Raw genomic sequence first — 20,126 nt, forward strand, 5'->3', positions numbered from 1 at the left:
CGCATTGGAGTGGATCGTGGAACTGGGTTGTCGGCATGGAACACGAGGATATGCTGCAAGCCAGCCTTTGCTGAGCGTTCGGCGAAGTCGGAGGTGCCTCCGCCATAATCCGGAGTCGTCTGGTTTAGAAATCCCAATATCGAAGCAGCTACGCGTCGGCGTGAAGGGCGTCTGGAGCTTGCGGTTTCATGGAACATGTGTAACCTGTATATGTCGGGGAGAAGGGGCGAAGGTGGCGGGGGACGCCCCGCGAAGAGGACCGCGCGCGAGTTGTGGGGCGACGGTAACTGCTTCGAGTGTCTCTATATGCGAAATCTGAGGACTGCCTGTTTTTCGGCAGTCACCAAGTTAAGCGCGCTATCACCGCATGATTGACGCAGATTGTTTGCCGACTAGAAGTGGTTTGCCACACCGGAAGCACACTTGCTCGTGCACAAAGCGCATCAAAGAGATGGCTAAATTCAGCATTTCTTAGACTGAAGAAAGGGATCCCCCGCGCCCGCGTTTATGCGAATAATCAGCGGGGCAACACAGACGGCTTTGCCGGCACAGACAGCTGCTGCTCCGGGGCTTTTTTCCTGCCTCCCCACGGCAATGCTGAGAAGTAATGCGACGGGCGATTTAGGTTCTTACGCACGGTACATGCGTGAACGGAAGATTGAGAGATTTGCAGTTTTCGAGAATGATGAGATAGTTTTGGGCCAGCTCCCCTGGAGACACAGGTCTCCAATGGAGGCGGAACACAGAGGCCTTGACACAAAAGAAGAATAGCCAAGAAATGGCTGTCCACATGACTTCTACTCTCCACACAGATTTGCGCGTGTGTGTTCTTTCGCCATCAAAGCAAAGCGAGAACTGCTTTTCCATCTCTGCGTTTTGCACTTCTACAAACGACTCTCCCAGGATACGCCCCAAAGAGGGCGTATACACAGAACTTCGGAAGAGGCATGGGGACAGCCATGCCATAGAAGACGGAAAGGATCGCACAGACAGAAAAACGAAAAAGAGAACGGAACGTAAAATACAGAGAAGTCTACTTCCTCTGGTTACCGTTTCTCAAAGTGGAAGTGGAGGACCCGGCTAAAAAGGAAAGAGGAGAAGTCATTGAAAAGTTGAAAAAACGAACAGGAAAAACAGTACATACAAGGGATCGATACACGGAACAGCAGATGCAACAAGCCTCGCCCTTCTCTACCAGGCAGAGGAAAAGGCTCCACAGGCAAGAGCGGGGAGTGCCCGGTCCGCATGATCAAAGGCTGCCTTGGGGCAACAATCACCAGAGACGGTATAGTGAAAAAAAGAGAAACCCAACATTGTCATGGACGGCAGCTCCGATCTCACGCAGACGAATAAAAAAACGAGACTTTGCTTTCGAGGCTCGCCATACTGGAGCAAAGAGCGTACACAGCGTCTCGTGGAACAGCGCAGCCCTGCAGTCCTGGTCCCCTAGGGAACGCACACAACGCCAGCCACGGCGCTGTTCGGGTTCCCTTCCGCTTGCTTTGCAGGAAATGAATGACAACAGGAGACCCTATCCCCGAGAATTTCTTTCTCTCGCCTCTCACCGCGCCAAGTGTCTCGACAGACGCCAAGGCATGGGCACCCCGGCTGGGCGAGTCTGCGGCATCTCAGTCCCCCCGAGATGACAGGAAAGCCTGTGAAAGAGGGCGGAGTTTAGGCTTTAGGGTGCAACGTGTCCATCGCGTCCGTTCCACTGTTCACCCTCGTGTGGGGTGAGAGCTGACACCCGATGCCGTCTCCAGTTCTTCGTGTCGTCGCTTTCCCCATGTTCCTCTGCGGGAAGCTTCCTCCGTACGTGCACCTCGGGGCGACGCCGTTCCGTTGTCTCCGCCGTCGCCGAGCGCAGAGCCGGGCTGCAACCGCCTCCAGGGGTTCCTCTGTCTCCCCGACTCTCTCCGCGCCTTCTTCCCTCGTCGGCGCCGGCGCGTGCAAGAGAGACGAGGGTCGCCATAGTGCGCGTCGGCAGAGTCGCGGGAGCGAGGGCGCGCACTGGAGCCGCCCGGAGCAGCAAAAACAATTGCGGGCATCCGCTAGGTGACCAGTGAGCCTGGTTTCACGAACAAAGACTCGAGATATCGATTCGGCCGCAATGCAGCGTCAAAGTCACATTTTCACAGCAAACGAGAACAAAACTAAATTCGAGACTCCACAGACCCAACACCACACATGCGAAGCCTGTTTGCTTACTCTTGGAAATATGCGCTATCCGCACTCTTCGCAAATGAGCTTGCCTCGGTCGCAGAGCCACGCGGAAACCCTCCTGCGCGCCAAGCCCCTTGTCCTCTGACCAAATAGTCACACCTCTTCATCCCTGTCTTCTAGCCTCAGTATTGGTGCTCTCTTCCCCCTCTTCTTTGCTTCCGAATGCATCCTCCACCGTTCAAATTCTCATCTTGCCTTCTCCCTGCCAGCCCTCGTGCGTCGGCTCCTACCCTTTGCCTTTTGCACGTCCGTCGCACTGCGCCCGGCCTCCGGAAAAACACTTGTCTTCCCTGCTGTTATCCACGCCTTCCTTCAATCTCCAGCTCTTCTTCCTTAGCCCTGCTCGGGCGGCGCCTCTTTCCATCTTCAGTTTTATTTCTTAGAAGTGTAGAGTCCTCCGTGACTTTTCCACGCAGCTACGCAAACTCGCCTCTTCTCGGACGACCTCCCTCCTCTTCCGCCCTCTAGGACCCATTCATTCGCGACCTTGAACAGTTTGCACGAAGAGTTTCTGCGCGCGCGCTCACTACCTGGGCGTCTCCTTTTTTTTTCTGCGGAGCCAAATTCTCCTCCCTCATCTTTGTCATCTCTTCCACTCTGCCTCACGACGCCCCATGCTTTGCGCGCCACCCGCGGGCATCTGGCGTCTTTGTGTTTTCTGCAACTGTATTCAGTCCAGGGTATGAACCTCTTTGCCGCTTTCTCTCACGTTTCGTACGACTCAGACCGTTCATTTTTCAGTGTGTCTGCGGCCTTCGAAGTTCAATTCACTCAAACATTCAGATCTCCTCTTTGCCTGCAGGGCGTGCCTCCAACCCCCCCGCCCCCCTCGCTTCTTCAGCCCTCAGGACCTGCTACATCCACCTCGCCACGCTCTTCTCCGCTCAGTCGAGATCATCAAATTCGTGGCCTACTTCCAGCGCCTCTGACTCACTCATAAAGAACCCCCGATCCACAGGCACCTTCGACGTTGCTTCACCGCCCCACCCGCCGCCAACACCCCCTGCGTCGTCTGCGCCCGCTCCCCATATGAGCTGTCCCCCCGCGCCTGCGTCTCCGAATTGGGCTCCAAACGCGCCGAGCCCGTCCTGGCCACCAAACCCTGAGGCGCCCCACGAACCCGCGAGGCCGTCTGCGGAGCCCAGAGACGCCGAAAAGCCTGCGTTTGCGTCTGCAGCGTTTACGGTCCCCTCGGTACTTCCCTTCTGTCCGGCGGAGGCCGCGCCCGCGCCGTATTCAGAAGTGCTGCGCCGGGCGTCTTTCTGCTGGTCACCGGGCTGCGCCTTCTTTCCCGACCTTTTGCCGCCGTCCGTGTTCCCTTGTCCTGTGTTCTCGCTGCTTCCTGTCTTCGAGGACCGGGGCGACCGCCTGCTCCGCTGTCTCTTCCCATCAGAAGCCTTCTTGGCTCCGCCCTCGCCGCTTTGTGTTTCCTCCTTCGCTGCGCCTGCGGGCGCCACCGCGTCGGAGTCGCCGGGAAGGGGGCAAACGGCGGACGCGGAGCCGTTGGCGTCCGCGCCAAGCCCGCTGCAGAGCGAAGCCTTGATCCCGGCAGCAGTGGCCTTCACGGAGAAGTCGAAAAGCATCGGGTTGCGGCTCTTGGCCTTCTGCACGCCGCCGTCGAGACGCTTCACGAGCTCGAAGAGAGCCTGGAAGAAGTAGAGCGCCTCCGTCGTCTCGCCCAGCCGCTTCGCGCCCGCGGACGCCGCCGCCGCCCCGGCAGCAGGCGGGCAGGAGTACTCCGCAGGGACCTGCGCGGAGTCGACGACCTCGCACAGCGCCGACGTATCGAGCGAACCCTGGAGAAGGAAGCGCCCGCCTTTGTTGTGCGCCAATGCGCTCTGGATGGCGCGCGCGCTCGCCGGATTTCCGTAGCCCGTCGCCAGGCTGCGGTTCGGGTGGAACAGAAAGTGGTCAAAGACTGAGAGGAGCTGCAGCACGATCGACGGCGCGTTCAGCAGAATCACTCCCTCGCAGCGCGCCGGGACGAAAAACAAACGCCGCAGAGTTTGCCAGTACGGGGAATTCGCAAAGGCCAAGGGCGCGGAATGCGGCTGCCTGTGCAAATTCGCCACCGCCACGGGATTCAGAGCCGTCTTGATGAATGGGTTTATTTCTTCCAAGTCAATCACCAGCAGAAATCGCACCCGCGGAGTAGAAGACGAAGCCTGAGGAGACCAGCACACAGCAAACAGACACATGAGGCGTTCTTTGAAGAAACACTACAGCCACACATACGATCCCTGGATGCTGGCGGCTTTAACCAATGTCTTGCATGACGCCTTTTCTTTTCTGGAGCGCGAACGGTTTCCCCCCCTCCCCTCCCCCCCCCGCCCCCTGGCAGGCGAGCCAGACGTGCAGGCGCGCACGTGCCGTGTATCGCTCTATCGTCTGTGCCGTCGAGAATCCCCTACCTGAAGGAGAGCTTGTTGAAGCAGAAACCCGTCGATTGACAGGCTGCCGGGAACAGCGTAGGTTTCATCCGCGGCTGCTGCCGCGATTTTTCTATAGATGACGAGGGAATTCTGTCTCGAACGCCCGTGGAGGAATGTCGAGTACAGGCTCTGATGTCGCTCGAAACCGCTCTCCACGTTGCGCAGATCCTCTACTGAGAACCGAAGCAGCCCCGCTCCTCCTTGCGCGTTTCCGTCTGGAGTCGCCGACAGACTTTGTGGCCGTGTTCCTGAGGAAGAGAAAAACTCATCGAAAGGCACCGCGCGTGCCTAAACTCAGCCGCAGAACAACTCACATCACGCTACTCGAGCCTCACGCTCGAGTCCAGCACCGAAAGCTCCAGTGCCTGCGCACGCAAACTCACTGGAGCGAGTCGAGAACGGCATCATCGACACGCAGCAGCAACGCCAATCGTCAGCGCAGAACTGCAGCGCCAGGCAGCAGCAGAAGTCTACATGGGAAAACGGGCTCTGCAGCAGCTCCGTCTTCAGAAGGCACCGAAAAAAAGCTTACCCTCTTCGGGGTGTGCGAGGGCCTGCCAGTGGGTTCGGGGTTGTATTCCCAGACACAGTGCGCAGGCCGCGAGAGACAGAAGGCCGCAGAGAAGGAAGCGAGTGCAGCGACATCGTTGAAACGGAGACGAGCATCGCGGGGACCCTGACGGTAGGTGCTTCCACGGCGAAGCCGGGGCTGCCTCACTGGGAGTCTGGCGAGCCTTCGAAGCCTCCGGAGAGGCGGGCGAGCAACCTGGGGGGGGCGTCATCCTTGCCCTGGTTCTGTGCGTCTCTTCCGTCAGTTTGCCAATGCGTCGCTTGGTCTTGACTCTACGGCGCGCAAATTCGAGGGATCTGCGCCAGTCCGCAGAGGCGCCCTCGCACAGACTCAGAGAGGCCCCGCGCAGGGCACACAGCCAGAAGGCGAGACAGACGGCCAGCGGGTAGGTGGGGGGGGGGGGGGGGGGGCAGAAGATAGTACAGCGTTGGAAACCGGGGAAACTAATCAGGAGGTGTAAGGACGGAACAAGAGCAGTAAGAAGACGACGGAGATCAGAAAGGCTTGCGGTGTGTTTTCCTCTACACAGAGAGCGGGCATGATTCCGAGTCCAACACAGGGCGCAGAGATCCACGGCGGACGGCTGAACACCTGAGGCACCCCCCCACTGCGTGGAGCGACAGCGGGCGTGCGCAACGAGCGTAAAGAGACCGGTAAGATGCCACCGGCATGCCAACGAAAGAGGAAAAATGTCAAACTCTTGGAAGGAGAGCAGGGTTCCCAACGACGACAGCTCTCCTCCTAGGCCTGAAGACGATACGCAGCGAGCGGAGGCATTCAGGGCGGAGCCGCACGCGAGATCTGTAGACGGCTGTCTTCGCAAGAGAACAGACTAGAAAACGTAAACCTGCCTCGTGTTGGGCACTGGAAGGGGAAACGGGCTTCTACTAGGGTGCCTCGGGCAAGGCCGCATGCAAGTAGAGATGAAGACGGCGCGTGCGCCGGGACAAAAGCGGGACCAAACAAGAGCTTAGACGGCAGGAACTAATTGAAAAGCGATGCGGTCTTTCCCTAACCGGACGAAAAAGCCAACCAGGGAGAGGAATGAGCTTCCGCGTGGACCCTTTGGCGGGACGGACTGACGAGGAGCGAGGGGGTGCGCCAACTTCCGGGGGAAGACAATGTAGCGGAGAACAGCGGAGGACGACGGGAGATCCGCATGAGGGTGCGCTTCTGACCATCCAACCCAAGCCTTTCTTTGGTGAGTGTGTACACACAACACAGACGAAGAGAAAGGCTGGAGAAGGCAGGAAATGACCAGGTTTTTGGTCCCTGCCTTCCCGCCAACACCCTTCTGGAGATCTGGGCGGAAGGAAGATGGCAGGCTGGAAACGCGTGCGGTGTGGAACGGGAAAGAAGGCAGTAGGCACGAGAACAAACGGAATACATGGCCTGAGCCTCCTAAAGGCAAAACCGTGAGAGAAAGTGAACCGTCCTCCGCAGGGGGACACCGCCGAAAAATGCCTGAGTAATTGGGGCGAAGAGACAAGGAGAGCGCGCGGCCGTCACGGATGTGCGCGACGAGCAGAGCGTTCGTATATCTTCTAGACGTCGCCAAGCACCTCGTTCCCGGGGAATGCGAATGCGCCGCGTGGGCTGTGCGCGAAAACGTCTCCAGTGCAGAGACAAGAAAAACTTTTTCTGTCACACGAGACGGCGCATCAAACAACTGCGAAGGAAACGGCGATGGCTGCCCCTAGATTCGCGTTGCACTGTGGAGAACCTTGCGTAGTTCTTCGCGCCTGTTGAACGGTCGTCGACGATGGTGTGCCCTCCCGTTCGCACGACATCGCCACCTAGGTTTCTCTTCCGCGTTCTAAGAGCCTCCTTTCTGAGAAATGAGCACGCTGAGACGATGTGCTGCCGGATGACTGCGGTAACCCAAGCAAGCTCACCTGGGTGGCTCCTCGCGAGGTCTACGGGGGCCTCGAGCCTGTACAGAGACGTTGGCTGTCGGACATCCCCCGCCGTCCTCGTCCGTATTGTCAGAGACAGCTGCGGACTGCCACGCTCAGCAGAGCAGAGAAGATCGGAAGACATGCGTATCGCTCGCATTAGTTCTAGCCCTTTGTGAGCTCTCCAGACCGTAGGCCTCAACCAGTCGCGCACGGACAGTTCCGTTGGGCTGCAGCCGTGGAGTCCCATTTTAGCTCCGTGTCTCCTCTTCGTTGTGCCAGTCACAACAAAACATCTCCGCTGTGATCATGGCTCACGCCGCGAGCCGTCGGTAGAAGCAGGTGATGGGGCATGCAGTGGAATGGTGGATAGCGAGCGTCCCCCTGTCGCATGTGATTCGTAGACACACATGGACCGACTACGAAAACACATATTCTGATGATCCACGACGCGGGGACCGGAGACAGCACATCTTCAGCACCAGGACGTATTGTTGTGCATGAAGGCCAGCACCTGACAGGGCATGCTCCCTGTAGGTTAATCCTTTGTTCAACGTACCATCTCGCCGTACAGCGACGTCATGATAAGAGTATGCGGCGTGTATGGTGCTGCATGCTGCAGTTTGATTCAGAGGCTCCAGAAGTCATGAGCAGAGGTTGTGCCTCTGCCATTGGTTTGCGTGTGAACTCGAAACTATGGCGACATTTATTTCGGCACTAGTCAGATCCTCTGTTTCCTCACGGCCGTGGCGTGAACAGAACAACAACTAAACACTTCCCTGAGCCGTGCTAAGCAGCGTGACGGGCGGTCCAACATGTGATGGAACCTCGTCTGTGGAACAAGCACTTCACGAGTCGCATTGTAGTCGCAAAGATTCACAAAAATGGCAGCAAACTCTCCAGTCTCTACGAGGGCGTTTCAGTCAGCGCTGCAGATGACGAAACACGCGAACGCAAACCCATTCGCGTTCCTCGGGGGCCGCTTTCTACACGCAGACTAGAACACCTGAAGCAAGTGCCGAAGCTTAATACGACATCCTGTTCTCAACAGGAATTCAGCGTTCGCAGTTGTCACTCGTGCCGCGGTTTCTTAAAGCCCTGCTTACCGCGAGGGACCTCAATTACGGACCAGGAACCACACCAGATGTAGCGAAGGGAGCGAAGCATGAGCTCGGAGATATGCAGCAGCGTGATTATCGTCCTCTAACTACGCAGCCCAAAAACGAAGCATGGCGTCACGCGCTCATAGAAAGCCAATTGGATAACGGAAGTTGAACTCGAGCTGGGCTCTATACACGCCCGAAAACGGGGCTGTGCTGAACCTGCGCAGTTGCCCTACGCAACCCACTGTGCCTTTGAGTGCGTCCTTACTAGTCTGAATTCTACTACATAGTCGAAAATCCGCCGTCTTCATCACTACTCGCCCTGACTACCGTGACCCTAAATCCATCATCGCAAGCAGCGTAAGGTTTTCGGAGGCGGACGCCAGGGCGGCTTCCAAGCACAGACCGCGCACGCCTGTTTTTAATCGCGGAAGAGTCTAGACAAGAAACTGTCTCGTGGGGGGACTGCTGTGCTTTCGCCGGTGATTTCCACTGCAAGCTGCTGGAGCAACGCCGTGCAAGGTCAGTCGGTGCATGCGTTCTTCAAGGACGCCCTCTTGTGTGCAACATCGTGCTGCCTGGATGGGCTCGCGCGTGCGTGCAACGGGGGAAATCGCAATGCATTGATTTCCAGGAGGAACGGGTCGCGCAAGAGCCGGAGATGGACGTCTGCGCTCGTGGCCTTACGTGGTGACACGGACCATAAGGGATAGATTTCCAGAATGGGTGAACGACAACATGCAGCGAAAAACGTCTAGTGCTGCTTGTGGAAACGAGCCTCTGGCGCCGCCAAGAAGGCGTGCTCTCCCGGCAGCTTGCCTGGCGTCTGTCCCTAGCTTGCACTGGGTCCCCTTCGGCCAGAAAGACTTGAAAAAACCACAAAAATATTTTCACCTCACTTATGGCCCACCAGCGACTCTCTCGAGTGCGTTGAAGCCTAGCTGCGTGGAGAGAGGAGCGCCGTTTGAGCTACCGAGTTCGTGTCTTGCTTTATTTTGTAGTGGGAATGAAGACGTCAGTGAACATCATACGAGCAGGACGCATGATGGCGTTCTTGTTGTCTTGCCTGAAAACGACAAAAACACATCCCCCGTTGCCCTATGGGGTCTTTGTACTCGAGACATTTCCCACGAACGCGGCAATGTATGTAAGTGCGCACTTTCCATGCTGGGGGAAACGGCGTGGGTTAGCATGCGAACCGTAGAAACGGCTAAACAGTATGCAGCATACAACCGGCGCACATCAAGCTGCATCAGAAAGGGTAAACATCTCCTAGCCACTCGCGACGGTGCCCGCGCGAATTCACTGACTGCGTAATTTCGTCCTCAGAGACGCTTCAGCTCTCAACGAATACGATTCTCTCAACCACAGCGAGAAACCTCGACAGCGCTGTGCAACCCAAATAAGGGCAGACGGATACCTCTTTCGCTCGACGCGGGACAGACACGTGGTGAATAAGCACCACAGTCTGTAGGCTTTTGCGACTTTTCTCACCTGTCAATGTAGTCACCCCAGTTGCCAGACAGGTTGTTCGCAGTGAAACCCAAAGAGAAGGCGCGATACGGCTGCAAATCAACACAAAGAACCAACCGCAAGGTGTCGCTTCTCGCCTAGATCCATAGACAGGTTTGCCCGTATACAGTCACAACTGACAAACAGTGGTCCTGCTTGCGGCGGCTGTTCACGCGTCATCATGCGCGACTCTTGCAGAGGCAGAGGCTTTTCTAATCTCCGCCTCCTGCAGGAAGTCCTTCGCGCTGATGAGGCACGCCCCATGCCTTTTGAAAAAGTCAACTTGTGCTCGGTGGGCGCTTCCGACCTCTTCGCTGCGCCTAGTTTCCTCGTGAGTACCTTTTTCGTGTTCCCCTGTCCCCGTGTCTGTCACGCTCGCCTTCTCTTCCTGCCACCACCTTTTTGCGCGCTCATCAGACAAGATCTCGAAACTGCCTTCTGCACCACCTGAACGCACATTTTCTCCCCCCTCCCTCCCCCCGCTTCCCTCCCGTCTCGCTGACTCGCGTATCTGGTAGCTATTTTCTGTGGCTTCGCGTCTGCTTCGCCGCCGTACCTGTTCGTGGTCAGGGATCGGGAACGTCTTCGTGTCGGGGTTGTCTTTGCCATAGGGCATGGCGTTGAAATTCCACATGAGCGACGGCGGGATGCCTTTCTGGCCGTCTCCGTCTGCTCCAGCGTGCGCGTGGTGCTTGTCGCTGTCGGAGGTGGCGTGGGTCATGTACCGCACAAGGACGTCAAAGTTTCGCGACATGGTGGCTTCGCGCAGCGCTTCTTCCCAAGTCGCCTCAAGTTCCTTCAAATGCTCTGCGTGGCGCTGCAGGCGCGCTTCCTGCTGCTCAGACGCGCTGTCCCAGAAGCCCTCGGACGCATGCAGCTGGGCCGCCTGAAGCTCCAACATGGAGGTGATATCCTACAGCGCACAAAACAGACAGCGGCGAGAGGGACGCACGCGCGTCGGACCTGGACGGTCCGCCATCTCGCAGCCTACCTCCCGCATCATTCTCTCCTCCTGTTAAATCAGCCGCGGCGCGGCCTGGCGTGCTGTTGGCCAAGCAAGGCTCGGCGGCACTGACGCATGGCCATTCCCGCCGACACTGAACACCACAGCCCCTACCAGCCCTAGTGTAAGAGTGCGAAGACTCAAGCGCGCACCGCAGCTAGTCTTTGCACTTCTGGCGCCTATCATCTCGCCCCCCAGTCCCAGTTGACTCCACACCAGCACGGCTCGAGAAGTGGACGCAGCGCCCCTCTACACCTCAAACATGTAAAGGACGGAGTGTGGTACCCCTAATGAGCTACGCCTTATGTCTTTTAATACACGCGAGGCCGCTTCCTGTGGTGCGCCGGCAAAAAACTCCGCGGGTTCGGTGATAAAGAGACGAAGAGCGCGAACCTACCACGAGGCGTTGGTACATTTCATTGAATTCGCTCGTGATCGCCATGTGGGTAGCGAGGAAGGACGCGAAGGCGACGAATTGCTGAACGGTCAAGCGAGATAACGGCGAACAGGAGCACTGGGAAACCGCACACCGCCGCAAATTCGGTGGAGGCGGGCAGCAGAACAGAAGGCACGAGAAGGGGAACGCTTCCCTAAAGAGAAGAATGGCTGCTGTGCATGCTTAAATCTGGAAAGCACCCCCTGTGAGGCAGTCTCTAGCCCCCAGACGTCGCTCCCCGTTCAAAGGACTTACAAACAGGCTCCCGTGCGGAGCGTAACTCGAAAATTGGGACTGGAAGTTGGGTCGCATGTGGCTTCGCCTCAGGCGATGCTTCACTCACCAGTCTCAGCTCGGGGTTGTGTCTGACCACGAAGTTGCTGAGGGGCCTGTAGACCGCTAGAGCCGCACTCTTGATCGTGAGCGCACAGTCGCCGAAGATCTTCTCCAGGTAGGGGCGCATGCCGCGGATGAAGAGCACGAAGTAGTTGTAGGTCGCGTGCTCGCCGTAGTAAGCATGGTCGGGTAGCGAAGGACCAAACCGGTAGTGCGGCGCGACATTCCAACTGGGCTTCGCCGCGCCGCCGCTGAAGAAACGCTTCTGGGCGGAATGCTCCCAGACCGAGTGCTTCCCCCTCAGTGCTGGAAACAGCTGAGTGGGCAGCTGCGCCCGGGTAAGAAGGCGTCCCACGGGAGACTGCGAAAAAACGACAGCACACACCCAACCGCTTCTTCCGAACCACAGATCCCCCTTCTGGCTGATGTGCGTGCGTGCGTTCCTGAGGCGGACCACCGTGTGTGTGTGTGTGCGGGGGGGGGGGGGGTTCGCGCAGAGTGAGTGGCAGAGCTAGATCCGCAACCGATTCTTTGTGTCAGCTCTCCGCAGGACAGGCGCTCCAGTCTCCCCCCGCCCTGCCCCCCGACACGCACGCCCAGATGCGCGTCGCTGCTCCCCTCCTGCCGTTCTCAGGTACGCCTCAAAAGCTGGAACCCGGAAGTCCCCTTCGCCTGGCCTCGGATCTTACCATGCTTGCCGCTCTTCCTGACTGCGCCGCGCAGGGCCTGTCGTCTGAAGCATCCGCACAAGCACCACCCTCTGCAGCCACACACCCCAGCAGGACGCGCACGCAGCAGGATTCAAGTCGAATGCGCCATTCTTGCCTTTGGCTGCCAGCCCCCTGCGCGCCCCGCAGCGCCTTGGCGGTCGGAGTCGCTCCAGCCTCCGTCCGCCCCCCTGCACAAACTGACGTCTCGTAGGCAAGGCGGGACTTTTCCAGCTGTCCCCGTAAACTGTAGCCCCGGTAGTGAGAAGCATGGCTCAAAGTTAACAGTCAGAAGGTCGCGAATCCGGCAAAGATCGCGCTCTGCAAGGATTCTGCCTCGCCCCCGACCTCGACGGCGACCCCCTCAGTGGTTGGATTGGGACGCAGCACATGCGCGCGGTGACCCGCCACCCGAGACTTGACGCCCTAGCCATTGTAAAAAAACGAGTTTTTCTGAGTCCAGCAACGCTCAGACACTTTAGCTGTTGCTCCTGTCAGTCATCCAGACTGGACATGCAAGTCAGGTGAACCGCTAGCTTGAGCAGCGGGAACAGGTACACTGCCGCGACAAGAGTAAGACACAGTCAATGCGAGAGCGGACGTAGATTGCGAATGACGCATTGATTAAACCCTGACCCTAAACCCTATATGGGGTGGAGCACAGAAAGAGAGCGGGTATCGACAGAAAAAGAGACCAAGGGGAACGCGGGAACGAGAGCCCTGTTCACCATGATGCCAATCCTGAAAGAAACCTTGCCACTTACCTCTGAAAAGCGTGTGGTATGCACCCCGGTAGTAGGTGTCAAAAGGTAATGGGACGCTTAGAAAGAGAGAAGACTGTCGAAGAAATAATAACGTCAAGCTGGGAATCGTACTGTACATGCACAGAGGAGCCTGACGTCAGACCTCGACACGGGAAACAGTCGTACGTTCACGGTTTTCCGCTGTCGCGCACACCAGTGTCCGGTGATACAGAAAGAGAGCTCGACAGACAATAAAGAAAGAAATCGAAGTGGAACGTTCGAGTGAAGAATCCGCGAAGGGCAACAGACAACGAGACAGACGAAAGCACTGTCGTATGGATGAAAGGAAACGGACTCGTAAGAGAGAGCATCTGCTTCTCTCCACACACAGCCACGAAGAGGGTCAAGGAATCAACAGAGGAATTGCTGTGCTTGGTTTCCAATCTCTCTCTCTATAGCGGTGCATGTACTCGCGTTTCGAGTCTCAGCGTTTTCTATTGTCGACAGAGACGTCGTGAAAAGTCTTGCGCTTCCGCCACTCCCGCTCCCTCTCGCCCTTTATTCGAATTCTTTGGCGGCCTTTCGCGGACGCCGGAGACGGCGCAAGAGACACACTGTAGCTCGCCCCCGGTCTGTCCGCGGGAAGGCGTGTACGGAGATTGCTGTATACGAATGCCCCAAGACCCACATCAAGCACCCTAAACCCTTTCAAGGCGCTTTCTGTGTGTGCTCCTTGGTCACAACCACTGGGCTGTTTGGGAGCTGTTTCGTACGCACCCCCAGGGGCGACTACTCTCCTACCCAGCAGATCACGCATCGTCTCCGCTCTGACAGATTCTCTCAGAGGGCAAAGGCGCGATGGCTTGCAGCCTTCGCGCCTTCTGCGTGTATGGAGGAGGCAGAATGCAGTTCCCCAGGGCATGTAACACGATGCAGCTCGCCGCTCTTGTACCACGTTAGCTTCCCCGCTCCTCATGCGAGATGTCCTCCGAGCACCCAGATCGGCTTCTACTCCGTGCTTGATTTCAGACCAAATACTGAAACATACTAAAGTTTTCGCAGGAGAGATTGCGTACAAAGGAGCAATACAGAACCGGCAGAGAACATGACTCCTTTGATCCGGTGCTTCGGCCCTAAGCGCCATAGCAGGGTGAGGTGTCGCCCTCTTACGCCTCTGTTGATGCAGAAAAGTGTGTGCCCGTGGGAAGACGACCGAGAAATACAAATGGAACCGGATGCGCCAGTGGTTGTTTCATCTCCTCTCTAGGCAGCATTGAGGAGTTAAGATCAGGCGCATAGTTGCGACGTGGCGTATGCCTGACATGGCAAAGTCGCTGCGACGGAAACCTAATCATCTACAGAGGGGAGCAAGACCAATTTTTGCTTGGGGGATATAGTGTTAGTCTTCGAGGCTCTGATGCAAGATGACTGACTAGATTCACCACCCCCGGTGCACTGTTCGAGATGTAGGAGTATCCGCTGGGGGGCTTGGCATCGTGCGTGTGGCTATGTCCACGTGTTTTAGCTAGCTCCCTGCTGGTGGTGCCACGCTTCGCTAGGAGGCAAGTCAGTCCATTGCTTGAAAATCCGCCTTGTGCCTGAGGTTTCCGCGAAGGTCCTTAGCGGCAAACAGATGAGACCTCTCGCGTCAAGCAACCCTAAACTGGCTCTCTGAGTAAAAATGAACCTGACGGGCACGGGGACTGATTGAGATGTCGTATGTCTGTCCCCGACCATGAGGGAAATATGCAGGAGATAACGGACTGTTGTCAACTTTTGTTTTGTTTTGCATCCTGCACGTGCAAGATTCAACATCTCCTCCAAGGGTAGTGGACGACTACATCAAATGGTCACCTTTTTCTGTCTCCTAGCTCTGAAACATCAAGCCTCACATAGACAGCGTTGCAGGTGCTCTCGCTTTGCTCGCAGTGGCTCCACAGTGGAAGTTACACCCCCTCCACTCAGACTTAGGAGGTCAAGGTGGTCCCCGCCTGTTGAAAATTTCAGCGCTCCCTTCCCAGAATTCCAGTGTCGAACTCGCAGGAAGGAAGAAAATTTGACGAGTGGAGACGCACGGGCACCAAGCGCTTTCCTGGATGCCTACATTATAAGATATATTTGTTAAGCGATGAAGAGTCACTCACACTGTACTTTTGCCGGTCATGTGTCCGGCCTTTTCGTTTCGTTGCCTGGTGACCACGCGCTAGCAGCCGCGGAATGGTTTCTGAGGACTTGCTGGCGCACCAGTGCTTAGCAGAAGCAGCTCACACGTCTGAAGGGTTTACCAAACAGACTCTCAAAGTTGTTTAACCCTACAAAACGGCGACTGGCCGTATTACAGCGAATTGGGGCCGCTCATGATTCCGAACGGGACGGTCATGGCTCCTTGACTACGACTCCGGCAGTAATGCTGCATCTCATCGTATGAAGGAAAAGAAAGGGGTTTCACTGAACGTGTCTGCTAGTATTCTGCAAGAGCACTAACACTACATGGTCGAAAGCCTCGTAGGGGAGCAGCGGATACCGCGAATACTGAGCAGGAAAGTAATCCAGGCATCGAGTCGAGCGGGGCTGCGTCTATTTTTGCCCGGAAGCTGCGCCTGACCTTGAGGAGCTCCGTAAGATGATTTGGCGAGTTTCTGCAGTCCTGGACAAAGGAGTCATACGGAGGACAGCTACTTCGACACAGTGCACAGTCTACCATAGCAGCTGTCGATTGGAGGAGGGGGGACAGCAGCGGCAAACTAGCCGCAGGACGTTTCTTACGCAACGATGGGAGTGATACAGCTGCTTTGAGCAACGGCAACAACGACTCCGTTTCGACTGAAAACAAAGCAAACCCATGGTCATTTCTCTAGAACCCGGTTTGGGATTCCGTGATGGAGCCCTGGCAAGCAAAGCTGCAACGCAGCGCATGCGTCTTCCGCGATCGTCTCGATGCTCGCAGTGCACTCCCCTCCATCTGCGGACTCTACGCCGGCGTCTTGACAATCTCTTCACTCTACTGACATATCCCCAATCCTCAAAATGTGTGTCCGGTGTGCTGAGCCACAAGTTGCTAACGATTACGTCCTTCGGCGAAACACAGCCACAAGCAGTTGCCACAACTCTGGGCGCTACAACGGCTTCAACACGTCATCGTGAGCAGCTCCCTCAGCGCTCTTGAGGGGTCAAGGCTTATGGGGTGTGCGAGTGCGCTTCGGGCCCCTCCAATCCCGTTTTTCCTTTTTGTTCCGGCCTCTTGTGCCGTAGTCATGGTCTTCCGCTCTCGGAGTTTCACAGTACTGTGCCAGATGCGGCCGCGGAATCTTCCGAGCATTGGCTACTTTTGACGAGACGTGTATTTGTTCCCAGCGCAGGCGGTTCCTCTGCCAGATTGGTACAGAGACAATAATTTGGGGAACCGCGAGACCCAAGGCGAGGTGTCGAACGGCTGGTTTTTGTGCATTGAGTCCGTCACAATAATGAGCAACGAAGTCCTTTTTTCGACACCGATCTCGCACTGATTTGTTAACGTGGTCCGCCGCGAGTTTCCGCTCGCAGCATCGTCCGGTTGACGTACATTTTCAGCAAAACCACTTCGGTATTCACGCCTCGTCTACGGGACACATCACTGCTACATATTCATATTAGTGGCTGTGATCTTGCGGCCTTCGGAACACAATTCTGCTGCCCGTGTCTGTACGGTGCGCCTCTTTTTTTGATTGAAAGATTCCAATCGAGAAACGCCAAACACTCAGATCCGTTCCTGTTTGTGGCTTTGCCGTTGTCCACCAATGAAGCCCGAGTTGTCTGGGCAAATGGAGGTGGAGGGTCTGCCAGGACGTACCCAAGCGTGCTCTATGGAGCTTTCAAGACGGCATTGTTCCGCAAGCAAGAGTCGCCATGTTCGCCGTGAAGAAATGCATTGTGGTGACTGGCTGAAGCTAGAGAAAGTTACTTACATAGATTCTACTGGCTCGCGGGAACTCATTTGGGAGCGCTTCGTCCGTACCACGCCGGCACACAACTCGCATCGTACTCAAGTCCCGACGCTCGCTTCCTCGGCGGGTGCACTGAATCGGTGTAACGATGGCACGAATAAAACAAATGAGGTCTCACCGTCCGAAGCGAGGTCTGCGAGTGGCGCCACCTCTCATGGCCGAACCGAGCACGACCTCGAAGGGTCAAATAACCGCACTCAAACGGACGCTGTGAAATCAGATCGCGACTTCACCAGTCAAATTTCTGGAGAACCGAAGGCATCGGGACTGGCAAACGGCAGAAGTGAACCGAAAGAGAGGAGCTCTGTTGCATCTAGGGAGGACAGCCCCGTTCTTGTGAATGGCGTTCCTGGTTTCCAGGCGCAGGCTGACAGCGTGGCTGTCATCGCCATCACCACGGGCAGGGGGAGGGTTCTCAAAGACGACGATACGGGCATCATCCTAGTGAGGCAGTACAGGTAAGCAGCCTCTCTATACCTGTTGCAGAGACATGTTCGTGGCACGCTTCATGGGTAGGGAGCGAATTACAATCTAGGCAACGGCGGAGTCCGGTGCGGCGGCACCAACCGTGGTTCACAGCCGGTCGTGTATGAAATGGCGTCGTGATTTAGTTCGCATGCGATGAGCCAGTGAGATATTACACATCACCGTCCGCTCAGCGCACCTGTCGGCGGCACGCCAACAGCACGAGCTACTTTGAAATTGAGAAAAGGCCAGTGCACGCGATTATTCATTAGCCCTGGCAATGAAGTTGGCAAAGTCGCGGTTTGCTGCGAATGCTGTGGTGGGGATCCAGTGCACCCCCCCTCCGTCGTAACCCGCCTAAGGGCGCAGTGCCGGGCGAGTTAGCATTCTCTCATCTTGTGCGCTCCTGACCGTAATTCATGAAGCATCAGCCGCTTGGTCCTGCGCTGATGGATGTCCAGACCCGCTGTGGATGCCATCACGGTGGAGTTACCCGGCGGTCTCGTCGACAAGGGCGAGGACCTCGAGACGGCGGCACTGCGGGAACTGAAAGAAGAGACAGGTAGAAGGACAGTCAATAACAGCGAGCGAACGCCGATCATGCGCTCATTGCTCTTTTGCGACGGCTTGAGTGTTAAGGACGGGCACCCTGCCAGCGTCCTCCTATTCACGTGCGTTTCACATCCGGTCTCGCCTTCTTAATTCCACATCAGAAAAAAGGCACGGGGATACGGAAAATCTGGTGTGCTTGGGTGCGTGACGCGTAGGTTTCGTCGGAAAAGTCGTTTCGGTGGGGCCGAAGGTGACTCAAAGCACGCTTGGCAGAGAAGAACTCCATCTGGTGACCATATCGGTGAGTCACCCGAGCAGTGCGTAGCAGTCACTGGTTTCTTTTGCGTTCTTCAAGAGGATAAAATGATGGCGGAGGGTCACTCATATTGGACATTTGTCCGGAGAGCTGCTGTAGTAACAGTCCTTTTCTTCATCTTGTGCAAAGTCCTCGCTGGGAGAATGCTGAAGCGCGTCGGTGACTTAGGTCAGACACGGCTGAAACCATATGGCGGGTTTGCTAGGGAAGTATGTCAGTTGCAGAGGGATGGATGCAGTACCGTCTGGAGTACCGCGTTTGTTGTGGTACAGGTAGACCTCGATTCCCCGGACAATGCCGCTCCTCGCCAGCAGTTGGACTCTGAGGAAGACATCGAGGTCACTATAATTCCTCTGCAAACCCTTTGGCAGGCAAGACACATTGATGCTGCTGGCTGGTTGGCACTTAACCGTGTGCGAGCGCAGAGTTTATTTATCGCAGACAAATCTTCCGTATGGGTACAGAAGACGAGCTGACGCGCAGGAACCGTCTTCGCACCAGCTCGTCGCCGAGGGCATTTCCTCTTGGTATATTATGATGGCTTGGTTTAGTACGCTTCTGTCTTCTGGTATAGGATGGTTTTATGCCGACAGTGGGCTTCGGGAGTAAATTTGGCATCTAGGTTTGTGTGCTATAGCGTCCGTCGGTTAGGAGGTGGAGCCAGCAAGGAAATCACTGCACAAGCTGTAGTTATATAGGGAGAAATGCAACTAGGGTGGCCCCAGGCTGTGCATATCTTCCCTCCCGTACACACACTCAAGCAACGGTATTTCTGCCTTTTTTCAGGAGCTAAACAGTTTCTCACAGGAAGGATATACAATATTTGACAGTCTCTACAGTAAGTCACCATTGGGCCCCGGTCTTAAGTCTCTGGGAGAGGAAGGGTTGCACGGGTACAGCATGCCTGCAGCTTAGCTTAGCCAGCACGGCAGAAAGGGTTTTTACTCTACCAGGGCGATTGATGATGAATTTGTCACTTCGAGCTTATTGCCTTTTCATAATCTGTAGGCCAGTTACCGCAACGTGGCCTGCCGTGAATGCTGGTGAATGCTGAGGATGTCGCGAATTACGGGGAACTTCGGGTGATCTTCCCCACTCGAGGATTCTGGTTCCTAGTCCTGCTGCCTCTCGAGGAAGGTGTCTTCAGAGTTTGCAAACTGACAACTTGCACCCTGATCGTTCGTAACTGTGTCCAGGTTGCCTTCTTGCAATTTCCTACGTAGTAACGGTTCCCTAGTTGCGTACAAAGGAACATATATCTGGTACGTGCCTTCGTGGCTCGGTGTGGGTTGTGCAGGTTTCGCGTATGGCATGCAGCTACATGCACAAGGCTGTACCTCGAAGGCTTTCGTGCTCGAACCCTCGGTAGGACCCGACGGGAAGTGAAGGAGGCGATCCGGTGCAGGCGTAGACGTTGACGCTGGGGGCAGCCTAAGCCATAAATTAGGTAGTTACTGTTACCTAGGGATGAACAATGCGCAGGTCTGTCCTCCGAAAGCGAGGTCCACAGGCCCCTCATCCAGTTCATCAGAGCCCTCCCCGAGCTTCACTATGTACTATATATTTCTGTTCCATGAACTACTGCTATGTGCAACAACGACGGGGACACATACTGTCCTCGTGACACAACCCTCGTGGACCGAAGTGCCCATCACCCATAAGATACTGTTGAGTGTCCATTCGTCATGATTTCACCACCATGCGTTCGCCGATGTTAGCAACTTATGAGCCCTAGCGGCGGCATGGTCGTTTTTTTGGATGTTCGCGCGGGACTGCCCCTGCCGTGCCGTCAACAATTTGTGGCCGCGATGCTTTCCTCTTCGTCAGTCGACAGGGATACCAGAGAAAA

The 20,126-nt window shown here is 56.2% G+C and overlaps 4 protein-coding genes across 4 annotated transcripts; 1 reads left to right on the forward strand and 3 right to left on the reverse strand.

Moving 5' to 3' along the window:
* Positions 1-1,681: 1,681 nt before the first annotated feature.
* BESB_031410 (uncharacterized protein) lies at positions 1,682-1,972 on the reverse strand (the record flags this gene model as incomplete). The annotated part of the gene is made up of 1 exon (XM_029361809.1): positions 1,682-1,972. The coding sequence occupies one exon, from the start codon at positions 1,970-1,972 to the stop codon at positions 1,682-1,684; it is 291 nt and encodes a 96-aa protein (XP_029215276.1).
* Positions 1,973-3,107: 1,135 nt separating this feature from the next.
* On the reverse strand, positions 3,108-5,437 carry BESB_031420 (uncharacterized protein; the record flags this gene model as incomplete). The annotated part of the gene is made up of 3 exons (XM_029361810.1): positions 3,108-4,388; positions 4,635-4,903; positions 5,374-5,437. 3 exons carry the CDS (start codon positions 5,435-5,437, stop codon positions 3,108-3,110), a joined length of 1,614 nt encoding a protein of 537 aa, XP_029215277.1.
* Positions 5,438-9,214: 3,777 nt separating this feature from the next.
* Positions 9,215-12,490, reverse strand: BESB_031430 (uncharacterized protein; the record flags this gene model as incomplete). Its single annotated transcript, XM_029361811.1, has 7 exons — positions 9,215-9,290; positions 9,719-9,789; positions 10,293-10,649; positions 11,137-11,217; positions 11,519-11,872; positions 12,201-12,271; positions 12,424-12,490. The coding sequence occupies 7 exons, from the start codon at positions 12,488-12,490 to the stop codon at positions 9,215-9,217; spliced, it is 1,077 nt and encodes a 358-aa protein (XP_029215278.1).
* Positions 12,491-16,737: 4,247 nt separating this feature from the next.
* On the forward strand, positions 16,738-19,663 carry BESB_031440 (hydrolase, NUDIX family protein; the record flags this gene model as incomplete). Its single annotated transcript, XM_029361812.1, has 6 exons — positions 16,738-17,402; positions 17,871-17,971; positions 18,177-18,262; positions 18,550-18,648; positions 19,064-19,115; positions 19,575-19,663. 6 exons carry the CDS (start codon positions 16,738-16,740, stop codon positions 19,661-19,663), a joined length of 1,092 nt encoding a protein of 363 aa, XP_029215279.1.
* Between the last annotated feature and the right edge of the window lie 463 nt (positions 19,664-20,126).

This window comes from Besnoitia besnoiti, chromosome XIII (genome assembly GCF_002563875.1).
Source record: "Besnoitia besnoiti strain Bb-Ger1 chromosome XIII, whole genome shotgun sequence".
NCBI lineage: Eukaryota > Apicomplexa > Conoidasida > Eucoccidiorida > Sarcocystidae > Besnoitia > Besnoitia besnoiti.